The 20,934-nt window shown below is 38.6% G+C and overlaps 1 protein-coding gene across 2 annotated transcripts in view; it reads left to right on the forward strand.

The window, feature by feature from the left end:
- The window catches only part of camk1db (calcium/calmodulin-dependent protein kinase 1Db), an 84,211-nt gene that overhangs the window by 50,471 nt on the left and 12,806 nt on the right, over positions 1 to 20,934 (forward strand). For both annotated transcript variants that reach the window (XM_061924622.1, XM_061924623.1), the window contains exons 4-8: positions 428 to 566; positions 3,128 to 3,254; positions 3,433 to 3,508; positions 15,979 to 16,091; positions 17,700 to 17,778. In XM_061924622.1, coding sequence (XP_061780606.1) covers positions 428 to 566; positions 3,128 to 3,254; positions 3,433 to 3,508; positions 15,979 to 16,091; positions 17,700 to 17,778 — 534 coding nt within the window. The remainder of the gene's footprint in view (positions 1 to 427; positions 567 to 3,127; positions 3,255 to 3,432; positions 3,509 to 15,978; positions 16,092 to 17,699; positions 17,779 to 20,934) is intronic.

Below are 20,934 nucleotides of genomic sequence, written 5' to 3' on the forward strand. Positions count from 1 at the left end.
TGTATATATTGGTATCAGTTGATATCGGAATAGGTAATTAAGAGTTGGACAATATCGGAAAAGCAAAAAAAAATTATCGGACATCTCTACTTGCAGGAGTTAAGGTATTTTTGCCTCATCCCTGTGAGAATCCTGCATGCGACTGAAGCATTAAGGAATGTGTGCGCTCAAAACAACCCCCAGGTAGCATCTCAGGTGCTGTGTCATCACTTTCTCTTTCGGACTAGCGAGGTCGATTTCTTCGCTCACGCTTAAAGCGAAAGGATGAGGCAAAAATACAACCTGAGCTACGTTAGGGTAAAAGCACACTTTGCTTCTCCCAGCCCTGGCGTACGATGACAGTTTGCTATTCACGACTTGTCAAAAATGGTGAGCGGTGTTTGAGTAGTGGCGTGTAATCAATGGCGTGTCCCGGCTGTGCTGACAGGGTGTCCGGGGGTGAACTCTTTGACCGCATCGTAGAGAAGGGCTTCTACACCGAGATGGATGCCAGTCGCCTCATCCGGCAAGTTTTGGATGCCGTCAACTACCTCCACGCCATGGGCATCGTGCACAGGGACCTGAAGGTACCATGACCAGTGATAGACACACACCCAGCTGCATGATTGGCACAACATTAGGATTCAGTAGTTTGTGTGTATTAATAAGCTCCTCCCATTATTTATGTCTATAAGTACAAACCCCAAAACCAGTGAAGTTGTCACGTTGTGTAAATGGTAAATAAAAACAGAATACAATGATTTGCTAATCCTTATATTCAATTGAATAGACTGCAAAGACAAGATATTTAATGTTCACACTGGAAAACTTTGTTATTTTTTGCAAATATTAGCTCATTTGGAATTTGAAGCCTGCAACATGTTGCAAAAAAGCTGGCACAAGTGGCAAAAAAGACTGAGAACATTGAGGAATGCTCATCCAACACTTATTTGGAACATCCCACAGGTGAAGAGGCTAATTGGGAACAGGTGGGTGCCATGATTGGGTAAAAAAGCAGCTTCCATGAAATGCTCAGTCGTTCACAAACAAGGACGGGGCGAGGGTCACCACTTTGTCAACAAATGCCTGAGCAAATTGTTTAAGAACAACATTTCTCAACCAGCTATTGCAAGGAATTTAGGGATTTCACCATCTACGGTCCGTAATATCATCAAAAGGTTCAGAGAATCTGGAGAAATCACTGCAAGTAAGCGATTTATATTACGGACCTTCCATCCTCTCAGGCGGTACCGCATCAAAAAGCGACATCAGTGTGTAAAGGATATCACCACATGGGCTCAGGAACACTTCAGAAAACCACTGTCAGTAACTACAGTTGGTCGCTACATCTGTAAGTGCAAGTTAAAACTCTACAATGCAAAGCCAAAGCCATTTATCAACAACACCCAGAAAAGCCGCCGGCTTCGCTGGGCCCGAGCTCATCTAAGATGGACTGATACAAAGTGGAAAAGTGTTCAGTGGTCTGACGAGTCCACATTTCAAATTGGTTTTGGAAACTGTGGACAAAGAGGAAAAGAACCATCCGGATTGTTCTAGGGCGCAAAGTTGAAAAGCCAGTATCTGTGATGGTATGGGGGTGTATTAGTGCCCAAGACATGGGTAACTTACACATCTGTGAAGGCACCATTAATGCTGAAAGGTACATACAGGTTTTGGAGCAACATATGTTGCCATCCAAGCAACGGTATCATGGACGCCCCTGCTTATTTCAGCAAAACGTGTCTCCACATGGGCTCAGGAACGCTTCAGAAAACCACTGTCAGTAACTACCGTTTGTCGCTACATCTGTAAGTGCAAGTTAAAACTTAACAAGTTTGGCGTCAGATAAAAAAATATGTCTCCATCTTTCAAAGGCATCCCCGATACAAATCCTGGTTTTGTTCCTGGCTTTGTCATGAATAAGTTGAGAATGGTAACTTTTAGATTTACTAAGGCCTGACATATTTAGTAACCTTACCAGTGGCAGTAGCCAGACGAAAATGGCAACCTTGGATGTCACGGACTTTCTAATTGGTCAAACGGTAAAGGGCGGGACACCGAAATGAAAACAATAACAATATTTTGGGGCTGTAAATGTCATTTTGAAATGAGCATATCCTGGCTGAACTACTGTTATCAATTATAGAGGTATTGGAAAAGAACATGATTTATTAATGCCTTTTGACATCTCAGGGCCATTTAATGATGACTTGACATGAAATTATTACATATGGCTCCTTTAAGAAACACCACTGTCAGTAACTACAGTTGGTCGCTACATCTGTAAGTGCAAGTTAAAACTCTACTATGCAAAGCCAAAGCCATTTATCAACAACACCCAGAAACGCCGCCGGCTTCACTGGGCCCGAGCTCATCTAAGATGGACTCATGCAAAGTGGAGAAGTGTTCTGTGGTCTGACGAGTCCACATTTCAAATTGTTTTTGGAAACTGTGGACGTCGTGTCCTCCGGAACAAAGAGGAAAAGCAAAATCCGGATTGTTATAGGCGCAAAGTGTAAAAGCCAGCATGTGTGATGGTATGGCGGTGTATTAGTGTCCAAGACATGGGTAACTTACACATCTGTGAAGGCACCATTAATGCTGAAAGGTACATACAGGTTTTGGAACAACATATGTTGCCATCCAAGCAACGTTATCATGGACGCCCCTGCTTATTTCAACAAAACGTGTTACAACAGCGTGGCTTCATAGTACAAGAGTGCAGGTACTAGACTGGCCTGTCTCCCATTAACAATGTGTGGCGCATTATGAAGCCTAAAATACCTCAACGGAGACCCCCGGACTGTTGAACAACTTAAGCTGTACATCAAGCAAGAATGGGAAAGAATGTCTCCTCAGTTCCCAAACGTTTACTAAGTGTTGTTAAAAGGAAAGGCCATGTAACACAGTGGTAAAAATGCCTTTTTTGCAATGTGTTGCTGCCATTAAATTCCAAGTTAATGATTATTTGCAACAAAAAAAAAGAAGTTTCTCAGTGTGAACATGAAATATCTTGTCTTTGCAGTCTATTCAATTGAATATAAGTTGAAAAGGATTTGCAAATCATTGTTTTTATTTACCATTTACACAACGTGCCAACTTCAAAGGTACTAACTGGCCTTTTTTTGACTGTTTTTTTTCGTCGCAGCCGGAGAATCTCCTTTACTTCAGTCCGCACGACGAGTCCAAGATCATGATCAGCGACTTCGGCCTGTCCAAGATGGAGGGGACCGGGGACGTGATGGCGACCGCCTGCGGGACTCCGGGATACGTGGGTGAGCTCTTGTGTTTTGCCAAGCGAGCGTGTTAGCTCCCAGCTAATTAAGCCCGACGACATGGCCTAATCTAATCCGGCAGCAGGTTTAATCCGAACCATCTGTCGCACGCACGGGGACGACCTTAGTTACACAACGCCGTTGTTTGCGTCTATTCCTTTCATTTTCTTTGTTGCAGCACCTGAGGTGTTAGCGCAGAAGCCCTACAGTAAAGCGGTGGACTGCTGGTCCATAGGGGTCATCGCTTATATTCTGTAAGTACTCAACGCATGACATGCTTTCCATTCTTATCCCTCAGCAGCCATGGAGCTCTCTGAGCAAGGTGCCAAGCCAATTACCGTTAGGAGCTCATTAGGCAGAATTAAATTCAGAAGATGGAGTTCACCTTCAACTGTGGTTGTGAAATACCGAAAACTAGGGCTGGGCGATATAAATCCATATACTCGATACACTGCAAAAACTGAAATCTAAGTACCGTATTTTTCGGACTATAAGTCGCAGTTTTTTTTCATAGTTTGGCCGGGACTTATACTCAGGAGCGACTTATGTGTAGGGATGATGTTTGATAAGAAGTTATCGAGTTCGAGCTTATTATCGAATCCTCTTATCGAACCGATTCCTTATCGATTCTCTTATCAAATCCAGATAGGGTGTTGTATATGGAAAAAAACACAATATTTGGTTTAACAATATATATTTTTCAGACTATAAGTCGCAGTTTTTTTTCATATTTTGGCCAGGACTTATACTCGGGAGCGACTTATGTGTAGGGATGATGTTTGATAAGAAATTATCGAGTTCGAGCTTATTATCGAATCCTCTTATCGAACCGATTCCTTATCGATTCTCTTATCAAATCCAGATAGGGTGTTGTATATGGAAAAAAACACAATATTTGGTTTAACAATATATATTTTTCGGACTATAAGTCGCAGTTTTTTTTCATATTTTGGCCAGGACTTATACTCAGGAGCGACTTATGTGTAGGGATGATGTTTGATAAGAAATTATCGAGTTCGAGCTTATTATCGAATCCTCTTATCGAACCGATTCCTTATCGATTCTCTTATCAAATCCAGATAGGGTGTTGTATATGGAAAAAAACACAATATTTGGTTTAACAATATATATTTTTCGGACTATAAGTCGCAGTTTTTTTTCATAGTTTGGCCGGGACTTATACTCAGGAGCGACTTATGTGTAGGGATGATGTTTGATAAGAAATTATCGAGTTCTAGCCTATTATCGAATCCTCTTATCGAACCGATTCCTTATCGATTCTCTTATCAAATCCAGATAGGGTGTTGTATATGGAAAAAAACACAATATTTGGTTTAACAATATATATTTTTCGGACTATAAGTCGCAGTTTTTTTTCATAGTTTGGCCGGAGCGACTTATGTGTAGGGATGATGTTTGATAAGAAATTATCGAGTTCGAGCCTCTTATCGAACCGATTCCTTATCGATTCTCTTATCAAATCCAGATAGGGTGTTGTATATGGAAAAAAAACACAATATTTGGTTTAACAATATATATTTTTCGGAGTATATGTCGCTCCGGAGCATAAGTCGCGCTGGCCGAAAATGCACAATAAAGAAGGAAAAAAACACATATAAGTCGCACTGGAGTATAAGTCGCATTTTTGGGGGAAATTTATTTGATAAACCCCAACACCAAGAATAGACATTTGAAAGGCAATTTAAAATAAATAAAGAATAGTGAACAACAGGCTGAATAAGTGTATGTTATATGAGGCATAAATAACCAACTGGTATGTTAACGTAACATATTATGGTAAGAGTCATTCAAATAACTATAACATATAGAACATGCTATACGTTTACCAAACAATCTGTCACTCCTAATCGCTAAATCCCATGAAATCTTATACGTCTAGTCCAGGGGTCGGCAACCCAAAATGTTGAAAGAGCCATATTGGACCAAAAATACAAAAACAAATCTGTCTGGAGCCGCAAAAAATTAAAAGCCATATTACATACAGATAGTGTGTCATGAGCAGTGTTGGGTTAGTTACTGAAAACCAGTAACTAGTTACAGTTACTAGTTACTTTATTTCAAAAGTAGGTCAGTTACTAACTCAGTTACTTACACCAAAAAGTAATGCGTTACTGTGAAAAGTAACTATTTAGTTACTTCTTCTACTTTTTGTTTTTAAAGCTCCCATTAATGCCCTTTTAGCCTTCATTTCAGTACTGTTATTGCACTGGAGAATAATACAATCTGTTGATCAACTTGACATACATTTGCATCACTGAACTCTGCTAAGCAATGTGCTCTACATACAACACACAAAGACAAAGATATGTTTCAAAGGGCCAATTTATTTCAGGCCAGAACAAATTGACAAAACTATTTTAAATAGCTGCAACATAACATACATAAGTAACAAACAGCATAATAACACTAACCACGTTAAACCCAGATTCCGAACTAACTTTCTATGCCACTTCAATATGGAATGCACTCCCAACAGGTGTAAAATAAAGGGCATCTCTATCCTCCTTCAAAACCGCACTAAAAGAACACCTCCAGGCAACTACAACCCTAAACTAACACCCTCCCTTCCACATAATACCTCTTCGGATTGTAAATAATCAAATGTAGACATTTTTTCTTATACTTTCTGATCTCTCTCTCTGTGTCCACTACTTGCTATACATATCCTACCAAGTCAGTCCTACACTGTTTCAATGTCCATTTCTCTGATGATGCAATTGTTGATGCTGATTGTTGATGACAGAAGTGTTGATACCAACCAAATCCAAGACACAACTTACATTTAACTAAAATGTTATTTTCTTTGTGCTCGACAAAAGAAAAGAATTGAGAATATCTCATTCTTGCCAACCCTCCCGAATTTCAGTGCCTCTCCCCGGGACAACCATTCTCCCAAATTTCTCTCGATTTCCAGCCGGACTTAAGGCACGCCCCTCCAGGTCCGTGCAGACCTGAGTGAGGACAGCCTGTCGTCACGTCCGCTTGGCCAACCAAAAAGTAACCACAGAACACTATACCGTATAGTCGTATAGTGTTCTGTGGTTACTTTTTTGTTGGCCAACGGTTTACGTTGTATTGCGCACCCCCCTCCCCTCCCCACCCCTCCCCACACCCAGACACACACACACACACACAGAGAGCGCAGAGGAAGAATCAGAAGCATGTCATTGCTTCGCTGCAATAAAACACGATCAGATCCTCAGTTTCTAGCCGATACTACATAAAAAATAACGTAAAATAACGCAGTAACGCATCATGTAGTAACGGTAACTGAGTTACTGAATATAAAAAATAACGCATTAGATTACTAGTTACCGCCGAAACTAACGGCGTTACAGTAACGCGTTACTTTGTAACGCGTTAGTCCCAACACTGCTCAGGAGCGACTTATGTGTAGGGATGATGTTTGATAAGAAATTATCGAGTTCGAGCCCATTATCAAATCCTCTTATCGAACCGATTCCTTATCAAGACCAGATAGGTTGTTGTATATGGGGAAAAAAACACAATATTTGGTTTAACAAAAGCTCACTTTTATTTTGTAAGAAAAAAATGAAATAAAATAAATAAATAAATATTGACTGTTACCCCTCTAAAAAAAAATAAAAAAAAATAAATATTGACTGTTGTTACCCAAAGTATATTAAGTGGGATTTTTCAGAAAAACAAATATATACAGTAACACAAAAACAACCTGTCTCTGTGATCATCCATCCATCTTCTTCCGCTTATCCGAGGTTGGGTCGTGGGGGCAGCAGCCTAAGAAGGGAAGCCCAGACTTCCCTCTCCCCAGCCACTTCGTCCAGCTCTTCCTGGGGGATCCCGAAGCGTTCCCAGGCCAGCCGGGAGACATAGTCTTCCCAACGTGTCCTGGGGTCTTCCCTGTGGCCTCCTATCGGATATGACGTGCCCTAAACACCTCCCTAGGGAGGCTTTCTAGTGGCATCCTGACCAGATGCCCGAACCACCTCATCTGGCTCCTCTCGATGTGGAGGAGCAGCGGCTTTACTTTGAGCTCCCCCCGGATGACAGAGCTTCTCACCCTATCTCTAAGGGAGAGCCCCGCCACCCGGCGGAGGAAACTCATTTGGGCCGCTTGTACCCGTGATCTTGTCCTTTCGGTCATAACCCAAAGCTCATGACCATAGGTGAGGATGGGAACGTAGATCGACCGGTAAATCGAGAGCTTTGCCTTCCGGCTCAGCTCCTTCTTCACCACAACGGATCGATACAGCGTCCGCATTACTGAAGACGCCGCACCGATCCGCCTGTCGATCTCACGATCCACTCTTCCCTCACTCGTGAACAAGACTCCAAGGTACTTGAACTCCTCTACTTGGGGCAAGATCTCCTCCCCAACCCGGGCGAGAACCATGGACTCGGACTTGGAGGTGCTGATTCCCATCCCAGTCGCTTCACACTCCGCTGCGAACCGATCCAGTGAGAGCTGAAGATCCTGGCCAGATGAAGCCATCAGGACCACATCATCTGCAAAAAGCAGAGACCTAATCCTGCAGCCACCAAACCGGATCCCCTCAACGCCTTGACTGCGCCTAGAAATTCTGTCCATAAAAGTTATGAACAGAATCGGTTCTGTGATCACTACAGGTGTATAAATAATAATATAGTGTTAAATAAAATCAGTCCCTTGGGCACAAAACTGAAAATAATACAGCTCTCCAAAAAGTGCACTTCTGCTGCTATTGGAACATACTAACTACACACACTATGACACTAAGAACACCACAGTCATCAATCAACAATTCTTCCCCCCTTACATGAGAGCAAAGCCTGGCAATAATTGCATATTGCCTGTTCTGCCCTCACTATACGTGTTGAGGGTATACAGCTTGGCAGACAGCTAACAAACAATCCAAAGCAGATTAATCCATTTAGGCTCTTTATTGTTGTTGATCTTGCTTTGGCTTTTCCTATCTTTACTTTTGTCTTGCACTGGAATGTTATTTTTTATTTTTTTTAAACTGAAATACACACAATGGCAAATGTATAAGCTATGTGATTCAATTAACATACTGAAATGTAATACACAATTTGTAAATATTAGCTTCACACAAATATACAGTACTATCATCACACAAATACTTCTGAGTGTTGAAACTATTTCGATGGTGGAAATACACGACTGGCAGCCATTTTAAAGGGGAACATTATCACAATTTCAGAATTGTTAAAACCATTAAAAATCAGTTCCCAGTGGCTTATTATATTTTTCAAAGTTTTTTTTCAAAATTTTACCCATCACGCAATATCCCTAAAAAAAGCTTCAAAGTGCCTGATTTTAACCATCGTTATATACACCCGTCCATTTTCCTGTGACGTCACATAGTGAAGCCAACACAAACAAACATGGCGGAAAGAACTGCAAGCTATAGCGACATTAGCTCGGATTCAGACTCGGATTTCAGCGACTTAAGCGATTCAACAGATTACGAATGTATTGAAACGGATGGTTGTAGTGTGGAGGCAGGTAGCGAAAATGAAATTGAAGAAGAAACTGAAGCTATTGAGCCATATTGGTTTGAACCGTATGCAAGCGAAACCGACGAAAACGACACGACAGCCAGCGACACGGGAGAAAGCGAGGACGAATTCGGCGATCGCCTTCTAACCAACGATTGGTATGTGTTTGTTTGGCATTAAAGGAAACTAACAACTATGAACTAGGTTTACAGCATATGAAATACATTTGGCAACAACATGCACTTTGAGAGTGCAGACAGCCCAATTTTCATCAATTAATATATTCTGTAGACATACCCTCATGTCAGCAGGCCAGGGAAGCTAGGGTCGATATTCTTCTCTTGATCATCTTGGGATGGTGTGAGCCAAGACATCCAGGGGGTTTAGCTCGCTCGTCTGCGGGAACAAACTGCCGCCATTGCTTGCCGTGCTACCGAGGTCCTTTGTCCCTGAATTGCTCACACACTCCGGCAGATTCAATGGGGGTCTGGCGGCAGATTTCTTTGACTTCATCGTTGGAAATGCATCTGCTTTGAGTGTCGCAGGATATCCACACATTCTTGCCATCTCTGTCGTAGCATAGCTTTCGTCGGTAAAGTGTGCGGAACAAACGTCCAATTTCTTGCCACTTTCGCATCTTTGGGCCACTGGTGCAACTTGAATCCGTCCCTGTTCGTGTTGTTACACCCTCCGACAACACACCGACGAGGCATGATGTCTCCAAGGTACGGAAAACAGTCGAAAAAACGGAAAATAACAGAGCTGATTTGACTCTGTGTTTGAGAAAATGGCGGATTGCTTCCCGATCGCTCCGAGAGCGAATATTAGAAAGGCGTTTAATTCGCCCAAATTCACCCATTTAGAGTTCGGAAATCGGTTAAAAAAATATATGGTCTTTTTTCTGCAACATCAAGGTATATATTGACGCTTACATAGGTCTGGTGATAATGTTCCCCTTTAAGTCCTCAAAACATCCATTGAAACAGTGCACAAAAATCGTTTTTCAATAAACATCTTAGTATAAAACCACTTTCCACCTTAATATTGAGTTACATAAACAAGTTAAACAGTTTTTCAATAAACATCTTAGTATCAAACCACTTTCCACCTGAATATTGAGTTACATAAACAAGTTAAACAGTTTAATTACAGACGTATCTTTTCCAAAGCTTGTAAGAGCTAACACAACTTGTCTACTTCTCAATTGTCTTGACCCGGAAGTGCCCAAACTAATGACGCGTAGTATTTTCATATCGCCACAAGGTGTCAGTAAGAGTCTACAATCAAATGGACATAACATTGCCGTCCCACAGGGCATTTCCTGTTGGAAGGGATTCCTTCTCAGGGATTCGAATAAAGAACCAACTCTTTTTCTTTACTATAGTGGCCTCGATAACGGGAACCGGTTCTCAAAAAGGGATTTGAGTCCATGGAATCGGTCCTTTTCTTATCGAACAACCGGGAGAACCGATTTCGAACATCATCCCTACTTATTAGTGAGAATATACTTATTTTAAGGTATTTTTGGGTTCATTGAGGTTAGCTATTTTGACTTGTTTTGGAAAGCCTTGACAAGCCAAATTTTCTTGTTCTATTGGCAGATCATTTTGCTTAGTTCAATTAAAATACCCCTAATTTTTGTATTTTTTTTCTTGTTTTTGAACACTGACTTTTTGCAGTGTATATCGCGGGTTTGTCTCTGTGCGATATAGAAAATAACTATATCGTGATATTCGACTATACGTTTCCCACACTTTCTTGTCTCTCCTTCTCACAGACACTTAAAACAAGCGCACCTTCTTACACACGTCACGTGTGCAACGTCACACGCCCTCCCCGAGCAGAGAGGTAGCGACATGGTAACGTTAGCTGTGATGCTAACGGTGAGGTGCGGGTGGTAATACGAGAGAGAGAAGGTGCAAATCTGGTAACAAATGAATGGCGGTGGTTTGGCTTCAAGCGGGAATATGTTGAACAATTATGCTGCAAAAGCATGCAAAAAGTCATTGTTCAAAAACGAGAAAAAAAAATACAAAAATGAGGGGTATTTTATTTGAACTAAGCAAAATGATCTGCCAATAGAACAAGAACATTTGGCTTGTCAAGACTTTCCAAAACAAGTAAAATTAGCAACCTCAATGAAACCAAAAATACCTTAAAATAAGTATATTATCACTAATAACAAGTGCACTTTTCTTGGTAGAAAAAAAAATACCTTTTTGCTCAATATGTTGAAAAATATTCTTAAATGAAGTAAATGCTAGTGCCATTATCTTGACATAATGATATGCGCTCGGCATTATATTTCTTGAAACCAGCAAACTTATACTAAAAACTAATTTATTGTTCTTAATGGAAAGGCAACAAAGCAACCGCTTGTTACTCTCTGGGTCTCCTAGCCGCTCAGGCAAATCATATTGTCTAAAAATGCATTTTTCCATCGATAACATGACATTATCGTGCCAAGTGCGTGCTCTTTCAGTCAATTAGAGCACATATATACATATATAATTTTTTTTAAATTGTAATTTTGAAGAATATATCTGAATGTGCATGAACTATTTCTGTTCAAAATTGTTTGAAATGTCAAATGTTAAATGTTTAAATATTAACTGTCAGTTTACTGTACTGTGCCAACTGTACTACTATATGAGTACGTATTTTCTATTGTTTCATTGAAAATAAAACAGCAAAGTCCATTTGGCTGTCATCTGTTTTAATTATGAGACACAATTCTGTCAAAATCAGGATTTTTTTTTTTTCATGCTTGAAATAAGAAATTATTATTTAAAAAAAGTAGTTTTATACTTGTGAGTGTTGATGACACAGCTTTGCAACACTTGATATTCTAGTTTCAAGCATGTTTTACTCAATATAGTAGGGATGTCCAATAATGGTTTTTTGCCGATATTCCGATATTGACCAAACCCTTAATTACCGATACCGATATATACAGTCGTGGAATTAACACATTATTATGCCTAATTTGGACAACCAGGTATGGTGAAGATAAGGTATGGTGAAGATAAATAAATTAAAAACATTTTCTTGAATAAAAAAGAAAGTAAAACAATATAAAAACAGTTACATAGAAACTAGTAATTAATGAAAATGAGTAAAATTAACTGTTAAAGGTTAGTACTATTAGTGGACCAATCATGTGTGCTTACGGACTGTATCCCTTGCAGACTGTATTGATATATATTGATATATAATGTAGGAACCAGAATATTAATAACAGAAAGAAACAATATAAATGGGGGAGGGAGGTTTTTTGGGTTGGTGTACTAATTGTAAGTGTATCTTGTGTTTTTTTATGTTGATTTAATTAAAAAACCAAAACAAAAAAAAAACGATACCGATAATTTCTGATATTACATTTTAAAGCATTTATCGGCCGATATTATCGGACATCTCTACAATATAGGTCATAAAATCTCAGCAACAAGCTGTAATATCTTACTGAGATCATTTAGGACCAAAACCCTTAAAACAAGTAAAACACTCGAACATAAAATCTGCTTAGTGAGAAGAATTATCTTATCAGACAGAAAATAATCAAATATCGCCCTTATTTGAGATATTTTATCTTACTTAGATTTCAGTTTTTGCAGTGTAGTAAATGAAGAGTGCTTACTCCGCATGTCAACATCTCCGTTCGGTGCCACGGCCCACAAAATGCAGAAGCAACAATTTCCAGATTAACACCGTATGGAAAAAACAAAATCAACAACAGAAGGAGATCACGTCCGCAGGAACCTACCACAGAACGAAGGACATACACTGTTTGATTTCCTATTATGCACCTCATTTTTATTTGACACTTATTGAAATATCTTGTGTGACATCATGCACAAAAGTGCACTTTATTTGTTTTAAAGTATTGTCGTGGCGTTCTGTACAAAAAGTGCACTTTAATTTAGTGTTGTTTTGATATGTCATCTTAGTGACATCATGCACAAAAGTGCACTAATAGCTTGTTTTAAAATGTCTCTGACAATCTTGCACTTTCTGTTTTGGAAATGACTTAATAACCGTTTAATAAATACAGTTTTGCTAAATTGACTTAGTTGGGATTTCCCTCTCTGCATGAAAGTTTAAAAGTAGCATATATTAATGCAGTATGAAGAAGAATGTTTTAATGTAGACACATAGAATCATCATACTGCTGTGATTACCGTATTTTTCGGAGTATAAGTCGCACCGGAGTATAAGTCGCACCTGCCGAAAATGCATAATAAAGAAGGAAAAAAAACATATATAAATCGCACTGGAGCCCGGCCAAACTATGAAAAAAACTGCGACTTATAGTCCGAAAAATACGGTATATGCATGAAGTGTTCATTCAAGGCTAAGGCAAAATATCGCGATATATATCGTGTATCGTGACATGGCCTAAAAACATCGAGATGTTAATAAAAGGTCTCGGAGGCAGATATTTACATATATCCGAATTTAAGTGTTACTTCTTTTATTTCATAGTCATATTTGAAGACAGCTCGTGTTTTTCCATTTGTTCTCTTTCTGTTTGTCTGCAAGTAAATTGTGTATGTTAACCTTGAAGCTTTGGAATGTTAGAAAGAGCGATAATGGGCATTTGTTTTGGCTAGAGAGACATGACTGCCTGCGACTTAAGAGGGGAGAGGGTTTGGTCGGGGGGGGGGGTCAGACCATCTTGGGGACGCGATAGAATGTTCTATGCTGGACTGGTCTGAATGTATATGTAAAGCTTTGCAAATATATTACAAAATACCTATTCTGTCTCTGGTGGTTTTTCTACTCGGTTTTAAGTGTCGTAAAGAGCTTGGGAGCGACTTGTGACTTGAATTCCCTGGGAGGAACAACTGGTCCAAAACGCAACAAAGGCCATATCGCCCAGCCCTACTGGAAACCATTTCATCATCAAAAACACTCCACTGGATTTATCTTTTCCAGATTACAACACACTGTTTGCTTCCCCCCTTCATATCAATGTGGTCTATAATCTGTTTTAATATGAATGCAGTCCGTGTAATCTGTCTAAACTTGTGCGTGCTGTAGGAAGAATTAAAAAAAAATCAAAGTGCAAGTCCAGTAGATGCGATTAGAACACAGCAAATCCTTTTTGACATCAAATGGATGACCTCTCGCCTCCAGAAGGTCTTATATTCGTCCATGTGATGTCAGATGAAACAAAAATGGAGCTGTTTTGGCCACGATACCCAGCAATATGTTTGGAGGAGAAGGTGAGGCCTTTAATCCCAGGAACACCATGCCTACCGCATACCTGCCAACTACTCCGGTTTTCCCGTAATTAGTACGGTTTTCGTCAACCTATTCCGGGTTACGGTTGCAGTGATAAAAAATACGTTTTTTTTTTTAAGTTTTATTCACGAAATCGCGTAACAACAATGACAATCGACACTGCTTCCCGTAACTTCCTATCGAGCCATTCCGAATGCCATGCGCGAGGCTATTTATAGCACCGCTGCCAAGCACGAGGCCATTGTTTCCAAACGAGCGAACGATCATGGAATCAGCCGGAGAAAAATCTCAAACGAGTCTTAAACCGAAAAGAAAACTGCAGTCATTCCGTGAAGAATATTCAAAAGCCTATGCGGGAATAATTATCCGTTCCAAAAAGGGTGAAAACTACGCGAATTGCACCTTGTGCAGACAAGATTTTTCGATCGGACACGGAGGAATTAGCGGTGTAAAAGTAAAAATTTGGATTTTAGCCACAAAAAGGTAATGACACCAATGTTATCTATTGGAATTGTTTAGTACTGTTATACTGTTAAAAGTGTTTATGCTATTTATGCTTTCAAGTCCAAGTTGAAGAAATCTTGTTAAATGTTGACAGCATAACTACCAAAATACAGAAGTATGTCCTTAATATTTTTGCAGTGCTATTTCTGTTGAAAAGTTAAAATGATTACATTAGAGATGTGATGTGCCACTTTTCAAGTGTCTGATGGCTTAAATTAATTTGCATTAATTTTTCATATTTTGAATTCTTTTGAAAGGCTTAAAAAAAACTACATTTGAATTGTAATTCCATGCTATTGACAGGACTATTAATTTTAATGAAGTTAGCTTACCATGTTTACAGTATGATAATTGTGATAGAAATGTGAATTTTAGGCACAGAATATTTTTTACAATTGAACAAGGCAGTAGATTATACAAACTTGGACAAAAAGTTAATAATGACACCAATTTTTTTTTAAATGGAATTGTTTAGTACTGTTTTACCATTTGTTTACTGTAAAAAGTGTTTATACTGTTTATACTTTCAATTAACAAATTGAAGTCTTGTGAAAGGTTGACAGGATAACTGGCATTAACTGTCAAAATCATTTCAAACTATTGAAGTTAGTTTACAGAATAAACATGTCAATCAACCCATATGATTTTTGCTGTAATATTTTTGTTTTGAAAAGTCACTGTGACTGATAGAAAAGTGATGGTTTTAGCAACATTTTAACCTGTCTGAATGCTAATAATCATTTTGCGTCGGGGGGGCGAAGCTGAACCCCCCACCAGGACTTTGTCCTGGACCTACCGGGGCCTGCGGCCCCTGGACCCTGGCTACTAGGTTTTTCTGATTTCAAAAGTTGGCAGGTATGCTACTGTCAAGCATGGTGGTGGTGGTATTATGCTTTGCTGCCAATGGAATTGGTGCTTTACAGAGAGTAAATGGGACAATGAAAAAGGAGGATTACCTCCAAATTCTTCAGTACAAGCTAAAATCATCAGTTGGGTGTTCCAACAGGACAATGACCCCAAACACACGTCAAAAGTGGTAAAGGAATGGCTAAATCAGGCTAGAATGAAGGTTTTAGAATGGCCTTACCAAAGTCCTGACTTAAACGTGTGGACAATGCTGAAGAAATGTCAGAAAACCAACTAATTTAGCTGAACTGCACCAATTTTGTCAAGAGGAGTGGTCAAAAATTCAAGCAGAAGCTTGTGGATGGCTACCAAAAGTGCCTTATTGCAGTGAAACTTGCCAAATATTAACATTGCTGTATGTATACTTTTGACCCAGCACATTTTCAGTAGACCCATAATAAATTCATAAAAGAAGCAAACTTCATGAATGTTTTTTTGTGACCAACAAGTATGTGCTCCAATCGCTCTATCACAAAAAAATAAGAAATGATTGGAAACTCAAGCCAGCCATGACATGATGTTCTTTACAAGTGTATGTCAACTTTTGTGGTGTCGTCCATCTCGCCAGGCTCTGCGGCTACCCTCCTTTCTACGACGAGAACGACTCCAAGCTCTTTGAGCAGATCCTCAAGGCCGATTACGAGTTTGACGCGCCCTACTGGGACGACATTTCCGATTCTGGTGAGAGAAGACCAAATATTACCATATTCCTTAAATGATTACGTTTAGTGAGGAGTGTGTTTATTCAGTCAACTGCAGAATGTACAAACCCCAAAAGCAGTGAAGTTGGCACGTTTTGTAAATGGTAAATAAAAACAATGATTTGCAAATCCTTTTCAACTTATATTCAATTGAATAGACTGCAAAGACAAGATATTTCATGTTCAAAATTAGATTTTTTGCAAATAATCAATAACTCATTGCAAAAAAGTTGTCACAGGGGCATGTTCACCACTGTGTTACATGGCCTTTCCTTTTAACAACACTCAGTAAATGTTTGGGAACTGAGGAGACACATTTTTGAATTATTTCCCATTCTTGCTTGATGTACAGCTTAAGTTGTTCAACAGTCCGGGGGTCTCCGTTGTGGTATTTTAGGCTTCATAATGCGCCACACATTTTCAATGGGAGACAGGTCTGGACTACAGGCAGGCCAGTCTAGTACCCGCACTTTTTTACTATGAAGCCACGCTGTTGTAACACACTGAAATAAGCAGGGGCGTCCATGATAACGTTGCTTGGATGGCAACATATGTTGCTCCAAAACCTGTATGTACCTTTCAGCATTAATGGTGCCTTCACAGATGTGTAAGTTACCCATGTCTTGGGCACTAATACACCTCCATACCATCACACATGCTGGCTTTTACACTTTACGCCTAGAACAATCCGGATGGTTCTTTTCCTCTTTGTTCCAGAGGACATGACATCCACAGTTTCCAAAAACAATTTGAAATGTGGACTCGTCAGACCACAGAACACTTTTCCACTTTGCATCAGTCCATCTTAGATGAGCTCGGGTGCAGCCAAGCCGGCGGCGTTTCTGGGTGTTGTTGATAAATGGCTTTTTGGCTTTGCATAGCAGAGTTTTAACTTGCACTTACAGATGTAGCGACTAACTGTAGTTACTGACAGTGGTTTTCTGAAGTGCTCCTGAGCCCATGTGGTGATACCCTTTACACACCGATGTCACTTTTTGATGCAGGGATCGAAGATCACAGGCATTGCCGCTTACATGCAGTGATTTCTCCAGATTCTCCGAACCTTTTGACGATATTACGGACCGTAGATGGTGAAATCCCTAAATTCCTTGCAATTGCTGGTTGAGAAATGTTGTTCTTAAACAATTTGCTCACGCATTTGTTGACAAAGTGGTGACCCTCGCCCCGTCCTTGTTTGTGAACGACTGAGTATTTCACGGATGCTGCTTTTATACCCAATCATGGCACCCACCTGTTCCCAATTAACCTGTTCACCTGTGGGATGTTCCAAATGAGCGTTCCCTCAACTTTCTCAGTCTTCTTTGCCACTTGTGCCAACTTTTTTGAAACTCCAAATGAGCTAATATTTGCAAAAAATAACAAAGTTTAGCAGTGTGAACATGAAATATCTTGTCTTTGCAGTCTATTCAATTGAATATAAGTTGAAAAGGATTTGCAAATCATTGTTTTTATTTACCATTTACACAACGTGACAACTTCACTAGTTTTGGGGTTTGTACAATGTCGTCACAAAAAAGGAAGCGAGAATACATTTAAAAAAAATTCACCTCCTGATTTTCTTCCTCAGCCAAAGACTTCATCAACTGTCTCATGGAGAAAGATCCAGAAAAGAGGTTTACATGCAACCAGGCTCTGGAGCACCCCTGGTGAGGAACTGACACCCACGCACACACACACACACACACACACACACACACACACACACACACACACACACACACACACACACACACACACACACACACACACACACACACACACACACACACACACACTCATATCTTCTTGCGGTTTAACACCAGCGGGAAGGACGCAGGTCTTTGATAAAGGGAGTGGTGTCACCTCTGTTGGTCGCCATGGCTGCCAGCTGCGAGCGCACATCAACTCGCTCGCCCTCCCTCAGAAGTCCCGCTGACTAAACGGCTGCCAATTAGCGGCTGGTGATTTTGTCCTTGGAAGAATGTGGTTAAAGAACCGTTAGGCCGGTTTCCCCGGGCCCGAGCGGCGAGCTAACGAGAGCTGGACGGCGTGGGCTGGCTGATGATTGCGGACAAGCTGACTTAATGTTGCAAACATGTCGTGGCCAGTAATACATCTTTTTTATTTCTTTTTTATATAACACTTATATAAGACTTTTAAAGTCATTTTGATAGTAGGCTAATATAGACACTTACATCATGTGTCGCCTTCATTATAACACTTATATAAGGCTTTTAAAGTCATTTTGATAGTAGGCTAATATAGACACTTACAACATGTGTCGCCTTCTTTATAACACTTATATAAGGCTTTTAAAGTTATTTTGATAGTAGGCTAATACAGACACTTACATCATGTGTTGCCTTCATTATAACACTTATATAAGACATTTATAGTCATTTTGATAGTAGGCTAATATAGACACTTACATCATGTGTTGCCTTCATTGTAACACTTATATAAGACTTTAAAGTCATTTTGATAGTAGGCTAATATAGCTAATAAAGATACATCATGTGTTGCCTTCATTGTAACACTTGTATAAGACTTTTAAAGTCATTTTGATAGTAGGCTAATAAAGACACTTACATCATGTGTTGCCTTCATTATAACACTTATATAAGACTTTTAAAGTCATTTTGATAGTAGGCTAATATAGCTAATAAAGACACTTACATCATGCGTTGCCTTCATTATAACACTTATATAATACTTTTAAAGTACTTTTGATAGTAGGCTAATATAGACACTTACATCATGTGTTGCCTTCATTATAACACTCATATAAGACTTTTAAAGTCATTTTGATAGTAGGCTAATATAGCTAATATAGACACTTACATCATGTGTTGCCTTCATTATAACACTTATATAAGACTTTTAAAGTCATTTCGATAGAAGGCTATTATAATTAATATAGACACATCATGTGTTGCCTTCATTGTAACACTTATATAAGACTTTAAAGTCATTTTGATAGTAGGCTAATATAGCTAATAAAGACACTTACATCATGCGTTGCCTTCATTGTAACACTTATATAAGATGTTTAAAGTCATTTTGATAGTAGGCTATTATAGCTAATATAGACACTTACATGATGTGTTGCCTTCATTATAACACTTATATAAGACTTTTAAAGTCAGTTTGATAGTAGGCTATTATAGCTAATATAGACACTTACATCATGTGTTGCCTTCATTGTAACACTTATATAAGGCTTTTAAAGTCATTTTGATAGTAGGCTAATATAGCTAATAAAGACACGTACATCATGCGTTGCCTTCATTGTAACACTTATATAAGATGTTTTAAGTCATTTTGATAGTAGGCTAATATAGCTAATAAAGGCACTTACATCATGCGTTGCCTTCATTGTAACACTTATATAAGATGTTTTAAGTCATTTTGATAGTAGACTATTATAGCTAATATAGACACATCATGTGTTGCCTTCATTATAACACTTATATAAGACTTTTAAAGTCATGTCGATAGAAGGCTATTATAGCTAATATAGACACTTACATCATGTGTTGCCTTCATTATAACACTTATATAAGACTGTTAAAGTAATTTTGATAGTAGGCTAATAAAGGCACTTACATCATGTGTTGCCTTCATTATAACACTTATATAAGACTGTTAAAGTAATTTTGATAGTAGGCTAATAAAGGCACTTACATCATGTGTTGCCTTCATTATAACACTTATATAAGACTTTTATAGTCATTTTGATAGTAGGCTATTATAGCTAATATAGACACTTACATCATGTGTTGCCTTCATTATAACACTTATATAAGGCTTTTAAAGTCATTTTGATAGTAGGCTAATATAGCTAATATAGACACTTACATCATGTGTTGCCTTCATTATAACACTTATATAAGACTTTAAATTCATTTTGATAGTAGGCTAATATAGCTAATAAAGACACATCATGTGTTGCCTTCATTGTAACACTTATATAAGACTTTTAAAGTCATTTTGATAGTAGGCTAATATAGCTAATAAAGACACTTACATCATGCGTTGCCTTCATTATAACACTTATATAAGATGTTTAAAGTCATTTTGATAGTAGGCTATTATAGCTAATATAGACACTTACATCATGTGTTGCCTTCATTATAACACTTATATAAGACTTTTATAGTCATTTTGATAGTAGGCTATTATAGCTAATATAGACACTTACATCATGTGTTGCCTTCATTATAACACTTATATAAGACTTTTAAAGTAATTTTGATAGTAGGCTAATATAGACACATCATGTGTTGCCTTCATTATAACACTTATATAAGACTTTTAAAGTCATTTTGATAGTAGGCTAATATAGCTAATAAAGACACTTACATCATGCGTTGCCTTCATTATAACACTTATATAAGATGTTTAAAGTCATTTTGATAGTAGGCTATTATAGCTAATATAGACACTTACATCATGTGTTGCCTTCATTATAACACGTATATAATACTTTTAAAGTACTTTTGATAGTAGGCTAATAAAGACACTTACATCATGTGTTGCCTTCATTATAACACTTATATAAGACTTTTATAGTCATTTTGATAGTAGGCTATTATAGCTAATATAGACACTTACATCATGTGTTGCCTTCATTATAACACTTATATAAGACTTTTAAAGTAATTTTGATAGTAGGCTAATATAGACACATCATGTGTTGCCTTCATTATAACACTTATATAAGACTTTTAAAGTCATTTTGATAGTAGGCTATTATAGCTAATATAGACTCTCATGCAGACATGTGCCTTGTGGGGGCGGGTGCACCTTCTAAGATGTTTGTA

The sequence above is a fragment of the Nerophis lumbriciformis genome, linkage group LG29, assembly GCF_033978685.3.
Source record: "Nerophis lumbriciformis linkage group LG29, RoL_Nlum_v2.1, whole genome shotgun sequence".
Classification (NCBI taxonomy): domain Eukaryota; kingdom Metazoa; phylum Chordata; class Actinopteri; order Syngnathiformes; family Syngnathidae; genus Nerophis; species Nerophis lumbriciformis.